At 47.5% G+C, this 9,453-nt stretch overlaps 1 protein-coding gene across 1 annotated transcript; it reads right to left on the reverse strand.

Annotated features, from left to right (window-relative positions):
- Nucleotides 1-8,342: 8,342 nt before the first annotated feature.
- CUNH1orf210 (chromosome unknown C1orf210 homolog) lies at nt 8,343-8,809 on the reverse strand. Its single transcript, XM_007953033.1, has 2 exons — nt 8,791-8,809; nt 8,343-8,665 (listed from the first exon to the last, which is right to left on the reverse strand). The coding sequence occupies exons 1-2, from the start codon at nt 8,807-8,809 to the stop codon at nt 8,343-8,345; spliced, it is 342 nt and encodes a 113-aa protein (XP_007951224.1).
- Between the last annotated feature and the right edge of the window lie 644 nt (nt 8,810-9,453).

Consider the following 9,453-nt stretch of genomic DNA (forward strand, 5'->3'; position numbering starts at 1 on the left):
CCGAGCCAAGCCAGAGTCCTCCTCCTCAGCAACCTGCCTCAGCATCCAGAGAGCAGTTGGGGTGTGAGTGACTGAGTAAGTGAGTATGTAGATGACAGTGAGCATACATGAAGGTATCTATGTCCCTAGGACTGTGTCTGCCTGCTGTGGACTTGTGTATGTGACTAAGCGTCCACGTGTATCCACACATCCACACCATGGGAAGATGTGTATTTCCTTGGAACTGGGTTCTTGGATCCATGGGACTGTCAGAGTCTGCCTGTCTATGCCTGTCTGAGTCTATCCCTTCCCCCTGTGTCTAGATAGAGAAGTGATTGAGATCCATTAAGATTCTTGACCCTTATTTTTTAAACCCCTCAAATCTAACTCTGACCCATCAGAAATTTCCACAGGAGTGACTGTTGATTGACCCCAGAGACTGTCCCAGTGAACCTTCATTGAGGAGGGTCACTGGCAGCAAAATAGAAAGACACAGACTCCAGAATGTGACAGGCCTGGATTGGAACCCCCTGTACCACTTGCCAATTGGAGGACCTTGGGCAAATGATTTAACCTCTCTCAGCCTGCTTCTGGAGCGTCAAGGTCATGGTGATCTATTGTGAGCATTAAATGAGATCATATATGGGAGGACTGGGCATGTGGCAGATGTGCAATAAAAATGGCAGCTGCCATTGCTATTGTTATTGTCATTACCTCACCTCTTACCTCAGAGACCCTTCTCCCTCACCCCGCCCATCTCAAAGTTAACTTTTTGTTCCTGTCTCAGGCTTATAAAAGGTACCTAAAAAGTCTTCTCAGTAAGGTCCATGTTTCTCCTCTTAAGAAAGAAGATGCTGAAGCAGAGATGGGGTCAGGGAATGCCCAGCTTGGGAAGGCAGTGGGTTTCAGGTCCCAGGGAGAAGAGCACTCAGGGTGGGGGACCTAAGTCCTTCACATTTGTTCATGAGCTGGCCCAAGAGGAGGCCTTAAGTATTGGGGTTTTATCAGCTGGCTTTGCTGGAAACTATCTCTCCCTTGGTTTGTGTTCTTTTTGGCTGATTCCTCTGAGGGTGGCTGGGAGGCTGGCTGCAGCTTCCTACCCCACCTTTTAAACTAGAACCTCCTACGTCTGTGTAGTCGCTGCACCAGCTGGCCCAGTTCTGGGCTCCTGGGCATGGGAGGGGTGTTTGACACCTGCCTGGACTGTAAGAGTCACTTCCTGCTAGGAATCAGCACCAGAAGGGCTCTCCCCTTCTATGGTACAGTGGCACTTCCTGGGTGGCAACGATAAACTCCTCCTGGAAGCAGTGCTCAAGAGTGTTGACCACTATTTCATCACTTCCTGCTTCACAAGGTGCAGATGACAAAAAGCTTTATGAAGAAAACCAAGACAGGCAGGGAAATAAGCTATGTCTCCTAAAAGATATTAAATGTAGGTCTAGGGAGGCTCTGACAAGAGATTGCTATCAGCTAATAAGACCGAGGAAGTCTCCTGAAGAAAATGCCAAGTTGGTGGATGAGGGGAAGGACATTGCACACTGGGGGCTTATAAAAGTTGCTTTGAAGGTCTCCTGAGCAGATACCAAGAGCAAGGGTGCATAGGGCGTGTTCAAGAACACCCAGTACAACAGAAACCTCTCCCCTGGGTATTCCATGGGCACCCCAAACTCCACATATTCAAAATTCAGTCCCTCTCCTCTCTGTCTTTAAATAGCCCCTTTGTTTTATTTGGGGCTATCACCACTCACCCAAGCCCCAGACTAAAAACCTCAGAGTGATCTGAGATGGTGCCCTCTCTATCTCCTCACCCTGTGTCCAATAATCAAAGTACAACTTCTACTCATTTCCCTCATAAATATTTATTGAATCCATCCCTTTATTCCCACTACCTAGACAGGACCCTCTGTATCTTTGCCTCTCTCTTCCTTACTATTCTTTCTACTTTCACTCCTATCTCCTCTTAAAACCACTCCCTACACATGCCTCCTCAACCCACAACACACACATGAACACACACACACACACACTTCAGCCACAGTAATTATCCTAAAATGCAAATCTACCTTAAATCCTTCTGTGCCTTCTCACCTCTTGCAGGATAAAGTCAATACTCCCTGACATGACTTGGTCTCTTTCCCCACAAAGTACCATGAGCTCTCCATGTTCTCTTGCTTCTTCCAGCCTTCATATGCACTGTTCTCTTGCTTTTTGTTCTTCAAGATCCAATTCACTAGGAAGCCACAATCTCTGGGTAGTCTTCTCTCTTCCCTTAAACTAAATTAGTGAGTTGCCCTTTCTCTACACCCATAGCCCCCTCAATGTGGAATCTGCAATTATTTCTTTACGTGCCTGTCTCCTTAGCCAGGTGGTGAGTGTTCCCAGCAGAGTTTGAGTCTTTCTGATCTGTATATCCCAACATGGGCCTGATATGCAATAGGTGCTTTGTTGGATTAACTAATGAATGGATGGATAAAAGACACTGGCTTGGTCAGATGGCAGTGTGTATGCAAGAAGCAAGGAGAAGCCTATCTATGATGGGGAAGGGTAGGAAAGTTGACCAACTGTCCACTATTGACCTGGAATCTTTCCCTCCTGATGCCCTATGTTCTTTGCTCTAGAAATTCTGGCTCTTCTAGGGTTCTCAAGAGGGGTCTTTCATTATCAACAACTCCTAGGCCTTTCTCTAAAGATGTTTCTTCAGCCTGTGATATGAGGGGAAATTCCTTTTCCTTTTGGCTGATGCAGGGCTAGAATCTTTCACAATATTTCTTTTTAAGAAACTAAAGAAAACAGAAACACAGGCCTAGAAGATGGGAAGGGGTAGGGGTCACAGCAAAAATTTATGGTTGAGCAGGTACTGTAGGCAAGGCCAGCATCAGGCTCACCTGAGAAGGATGCTAGATGAAAAATATGGTTCATGCCCCATAGGACCTATTCCGGAGTAGAAGTTAGCACCTATATATCCAGCTAGAACAGGAACCAGGTGGCTGTAAGAGCCGGATAGTGGCACAAGCAGACAAGCAGAACAGCAATGCTTTTACTTACTCAATCACTAGAGAAAACTTCCCACCACTCCTGTCTTCAGCTTGCTTGCTCAAATAAGCGCACTAAGCCCTTCTTCATCCACATTGTACCCACTGGCCCCTCTGCTATCTCTTTCTAAAGTCTCCCCTCATCTTCTGGTTATTCTGTGACCCATCATTTCACCCACTCCTTGACAGAATCCTCACCTCCTTGGCTCACTGCCCTTTGGTCCACTCTCCAAGTAAAATCCCCTTCATGGATGAATTCACCCATATGCCTTCACTGTACCTGTCCCCAGGGAGTGAATAATTATAAGAGAAATCCACACAGCCAGGTGCCTGGTGTCCCTATGAATTCCTCATTACCAGTCTTAGCCACAATGCTGCTCACCAATCATGCTGAGTTTTCCAGGACAGCTCTCTCTCCGTTCCCATAATGATCCTCAAGTTCCTGTGACTCCCCTCATCACCTACTCTCTGCACATGAGTTGGTGTCTCACTTCAGGAGAAACTAAGAGCTATAAGGTAAACTCTTGCTCCCACCCAATCACTCCTTCTTTCCTCCTGTTTGTCAAATGACCATGTCAGCCCAGCCAAAGAATCTAGACTTTGTCCTAAGGACACTTAGGAGCATGGAAAGTTTTAATCAGGGGACTACTGTGGTCATAATAGAATGTGGGACTTACTGATTGTAGTGTGGAGTTAGGCACTGACTTCCCATAAACCCAAACCAAACCCATTGCTGTCAACTTTGACTCATAGTGACCCTCTAGAACAGAGCAGAACTGTCCCCATAGGGTTTCCAAGGCTGCAAATCTTCACAGAAGCATACTACTTCATCTTTCACCCATGGACTAGCTGGTTTGAACCATCAACATTTTGGTTAGCAGCCAAATGCTTTAACCATCGTCCCACTAGAGCTCCTTTCTACAATATGAGAGATTATAATTCATTTGCTGCCCTGACATGATCTTCCAACCTGAGTCCTGGGAAACAGACATCTAAGTCCCCAGCTGGAAAGTGTGTAAGGCTTGGCAAGCACCTCCCTCGGGATCAAGACTAATCATTCATTGGGGATGGGGTGGAGAAGGAAGCTATTGCCCTGGGAGAGCCCACAGGGTATAGCTAGAAATTGAAGAGCACTTGCTCTGTTCTAGTTTACAAATATAACTCATTTAAGCAATCATATGAAGAAAATACCATTATTACTCCATTTTACTAAAAAGAAATTGAGGCCCTAGAAGGCTAAATAACTTGCCCATGGTCACAAAGCTCGTAAGTGGCAGAACTGGGATATGAATCCAGGCAGCCTGTGTTCTCAACTCACTTTGCTACTCTGTCATGTGGTTTGAAAAGAATTCATGTCTATGGTTTGTGTAATCCCTTGTCTTTGGCCTCCACAAGGACAAGGGATGTGGCCTTCCTTTCTTTGGGAGCAAAAAGACAAGTCAACTGGGAAGCTGGGTTGTCCTCTGCAGTCAGGTCTAGGGAAGAGTTCCAAGGACAGAGTAAGTGGTGGTACCTGCTGAGGAGGGGAGGAGGGACATAGAGCTGGAGCAGATGTGGGCTGGGAACCAGGACATGAAGCCAGAAGAGGGCAGAACAGAGAGCGATCTGACTGAGCCCAGCATCCCCAGTCCTTTGAGAATATGGGCCAAGATCATGCTCCCTCCTTGACCCTGTGGCCATTCATTCTGGGCACAGTGGAAATAGGCTCCCTCCAGAACATTGTCTCCCAGGAAAGGGTTCAAGGTTCCCAAGACTCAAGGGCCCTACTCATCCAAGCTTGCCACCTCACAGCTAAATATAAGATGAAGCCCCACCTTGCAGACCTTTGTTGGGTGCTGGGCTCAGGAAAGTGGCTGCTACAGGAAAGCAGCTGCTAATCAGGTTAACAGGCCCTTACCTTCTCCTGCGTCCCTCAGAGGTTCTGGCTTAGGTCCCAAGGAATATGTAAAAATTAGGACAGGTGTGCTGCTCTCCTGCACAGAACTGAAGGTAGGGTGGGCCCCTTCATAGTGGGGACTTGGGGAGCATGAGGTCAGGGAACAGGCCCAACTAGGTTTGAGCAGCCCTTCTCTCGAAGGCCAGAATGAGCCCTCTTCCCCTTAGGTCTGCTGCTTGGGGTCATCCTCCAGGATCTTGGGCTGCAGCAATCTCTCCTACCTTCCCAAACACAAGGCTTTCCCAGGTCTGCGTGGTCAGACTGTCTGGACAGTTGCTGGGGTTGGTGTTGTGTGAGCTGGCCTCCCCTCCACTCTGGCTGCTTCTCCCTAGTCTCCCCTGTCGGGTCGCCTCTCTGACAATCCGTCAGATGTCAGTGTTTCCCTGTTCAGTGCCTCTTCTCACTCTGTTATTGTCCCTGGTGATCCATCCACTCCCTAGTCCCTGTCTCTGCTCATTCCCAAATTATATCTACAGATCGGACTTTTCTCTTGTGAGTCTAGCTGTCCTTGGACATCACCCCCCCCCCCGAAGTTCCATATCCAACCTGGGATCCTCATTCCCCCAAAACCTGCTCCTCCTCAATTCACCTAGTCACCCAAGCCAGAAACCAAGGTGGCTTCATAGACTCCCTCCTACTCCCCCACATCCAAGCAATCAACAAGTCCTGTCAACTCTGCCTATGTTGTTTTTGGCTGCCATCAAGTTGGCCCACTATTCATGGTGACCCCCATGTACAATGGAACCAAATGCTGCCCCATCCTGTGCCATTCTTAAGATCAGTTAGGAATCAAACCTTGTGATCCATAAGGATTTCACTGGCTGATTTTCTGGAAGTAAATCACCAAACCCTTCTTTATCTTGTTGCTGTTGTTGTTAGGTGCTGTCAAGTCTGTTACAACTCATAGTGACTCCGTGTACAACAGAACCAAACATTGCCCAGTCCTGTGCCATCCTCACAAACTTTGCTATGTTTGAGCCATTGTTGCAGCCACTGTGCCAGTCCATCTCATTGAGGGTCTTCCTCTTTTTGCTGACCCTCTACTTGACCAAGTCCATATCTGCACATCAGCCAGAGTGATCGTATTACTCCTTTGCCTCAAAAAGGCTACCAATGAGTTTCAGTTACCCTCAGGATGAAGTGTGAGCTCTCTGGCTTGGTTCTCTAGTGCTGCTATAACAGGAATATCACAAGTGGTTGGCTTTAACAAACAGGAATTTATTTTTTTACAGTTTAGGAGGCTGTAGGTCCAAATTCAGTGAAGGCCCCTTGACCTTGGGCTTCAGCTCTGCCTCTTATTCCAGGCCCCCTGGAACCAGAGGTTTCTTCTGACTCATGCAGCTATTAGCCAATAGCTGAGGCTGATGAACCCAAGGTCAGCAAGAAAAAATGGCACAATCCCAAGATCAGCAAGCAGCAATGGCAGGCCACAGGTTCAAGTCCAGGAACTGGAGAAGAACTCAGCCAAATGCAGGATCCAATGTGCCAAAAAGCTAGAGACTTTTCTGAAAGCTTTTCCATTTATGCTGGAAGCAAGCCACACCCCAAAGGCAACTACTTAGCTGCTCACAGCAGATTCTACCATAGAGGTGATTACAATATCATCATAAGGAATAACTACATCCAGCTGCCAAGGCCACTCAAAACCACAGCCCAGCCAAGGTAACACACAACTTTAACTACCACAGTGTCCAAGATCCTAATTGACCTAACCCATTCTTCAGCCTCATGACTTCCCATGGGCAACCCTCAGACCCTGCACTCTAGCTGTCCTTAGCCTCATACATTTTTCTCAGGGGCCTTAGTACATCAGTCATCCCCTCACTTTCCTTCTCTGCTGGCTCTCTCCTCAAAGGCTAACACTACATCCAGGTAGACACATGGGGGTAGCCACCTGGCTCACAGGGACTTCCTGCTCTCTGGGAATGACTTGGAGCAAGACAAGAAGGCTTCCAAAAGCCACATCTGTGCCATAGGGTGCTTCCTGCCAGTCATGGCTGAGTGGACCAGTGGTGGATACTTGAGCCAAACTGGGACAATCAGATCCTTTCCCCTGAGTGCTTGGAACTAGGAATGGAGAATCTCATTAATGCCTATAGGCAATAGAGTACTAAAGGTGCAGTGCATGATGTCAGGCTGCTGGGACCACCTGCTTCCTGTGTTCCCAAGTTAGCTCTTCCATTGATTCCATGCAAGAGCCAAAATTCTCCCCCAAAATTCCTTTCTATTGCTTGAAACCAAAAGAACCTTAAGTCTCTCCCATCTTAAAATCTGCCTCCCTTGCCCCTGTCTCCTCTGCAACAACTATTACCCTATATTTCTCCTCCCTTAGTCAAGGATTCTTGATAAAGACTTCCACACTCAACCCCACTTGCTCACCTTTCATTCATTCATTCCTCAACCCACAGTAATTCACAAATTCAACAAATATTTATTTAGCATCCACCTTGTGTGAGAATCTGAGGATACAGAATAAGACACAGCCTCCAAGGGCTCACAGTCTAGCAGTGGGGACAGGCCCACTAACTGGTAAGTGCAAACTGTAATAAAGATTAATATAAAAAGTGGCAAGAGCAATGATCAAGAAATGCACAGGGTGTTCTAAGCAGGAGGGGCTCATGGAAGACATCCTGGAAGAAGGATATCTGAGTACAGTCTCCCAGCTATGAGCACTGCACAACATTTTTATATATAAGTTTCAATTCAGGAAAAATAAAAGTGAGTGACTTTTAGTTTGTATTCAAAATGAAAATAAATTTAATAATCCTTGTGAAAAATGTAATATAATAATTTAGATTACTTACTTTATTGGATAGGAAAAAATTTCAGTAAGAAACTTGGCACTGGTTTTTAACTGCTAAAATGCTACCATCTGGGCACATTTGAAGTACTGGCAGGTAAGCTGGCCACATGGGATCTATTGGCCAGGGTTTTTCATCACTGTTAGGGGTTTTGTTGGGAGCAAAAGGGAAGAGCAGTCTAGGAAGGGGAACAGCATGAGCAAAGGCATATGGATGGGGTGGGGGAGTGGAAAACATTTAATCAAGCCAGGAACGAAGTTAGAAAAGGCAAGAAAGCAAGCCATGAGGCTGGCAGAGGCCTGATCACAAAGGGCCTTATTTCCATACTCAGGCCCTTGCTGGGCTTTATCCTGAGAATAGCAGGGAGCCACTGAGGGCAACAGAGCAGGAGAGGGTCGCTGTTACTTTGGTGGCCTTTGGAGAGGATGGTTTGGGCAGAGGTGAAAGAAGAGCAGAGTATCCTCCATTCTATCCTTAAACTCTAAGCACTGCTATCCCTGAGGTTCAGAGTTCCTGTGTAGTAAGTACCTCATACCCTTAACCTGTCAGACCTGGGAAGAGGGGGTGCAGAGGTCGGGGCTCAGAGGTCAGGGCTCAGAGGGAGAAGTGATCCCTGCTACCCTCTGGCCCCAGCCCACCAGCTCCAGGCTGAATGTAATTGTCCTCGATGAAGCCATCATCATCCTCATCTTCACCCACCTCTGGGCAGTTCCTCTTTCCTGTCTCAGGCAGCGGGCGGTGCCGGTAGCTGGCATGGTACCGACGGCAGAGGTGGCATTTGGCAGCAAGTGCAATGAGCAGAGAGAGCACTACAGCCCCCAGCACCACCCCTACCAGCACAGGCCATGCCCGGGCCCCAGTGCTCGGTCCAGGAGACGTGGCTGATGCTGTGGGAAGCTCCAAGAGCCCCACAATGGCTGCAGAGAAAGGGACTGCATTATGGGTGGGGGTCCTGGATAGTGCTCCCTGGGGAAACAGAAATGTGAGGGCAGGTCCTCCCTGACCCTAGAATCCCCTTGTCCACCCTCCCACTGGCACTTACTTTGGTTTGTCTCATTCATGAAGAGGCCTGAAGACATGGGTGAGCCTTAGACTCTGCTAGAAACAGTCTGGCTCCAAACAGACCTCCAGATGCCAGGCAGCCCTAGGGCAAGAGTCCTGGAAAATGCACAGACATGTAGGTGTCAAGGATGGCCACAGGGCACACACTCCAGGTCATACTCACTGCCATGTTAGTGGCAGTGTCTATGGGACAACTGGGCCATAACCAGTTGTCTACAGAAGAGAAACAAGCTGAGCACACAGAAATTGGGTATTTTTAAGGGAACATTAAGGAGCTCTGGTGGTGTAGTGCCTAAGGCCTTTGACTGCTAACCAGAAGGTTGGTGGTTCAAACCCACCAGCCGCTTCCATTGAAGGAAAACTGGGCAATCCACTTCCATAAAGTTTTACCACCTCAGAAACCCAACGGGGGTCACTATGAGTCAAAATTGACTTGATGGCCATGAGTTTGGTTTTTCAATTTTGGTAAGGGAACAGTCCAGGGTCCAGGTCTGGAATCCACTTTAAAAAAAAAAAAAAAAAGGCAAAATGTTCACAAAACCCTATAACATTAATTGGTGTAAACATTATCTCCACTTTATAGATGAGGCTCAGAGAGGTGAGCTAGCTCAGCCAAAGTCATAGGATTTCAATCCAGGTCACT

Source organism: Orycteropus afer, unplaced genomic scaffold (genome assembly GCF_000298275.1).
Source record: "Orycteropus afer afer isolate SDZICR_OR568_19922 unplaced genomic scaffold, OryAfe1.0 scaffold00370, whole genome shotgun sequence".
Taxonomy (NCBI): Eukaryota; Metazoa; Chordata; class Mammalia; order Tubulidentata; family Orycteropodidae; genus Orycteropus; species Orycteropus afer.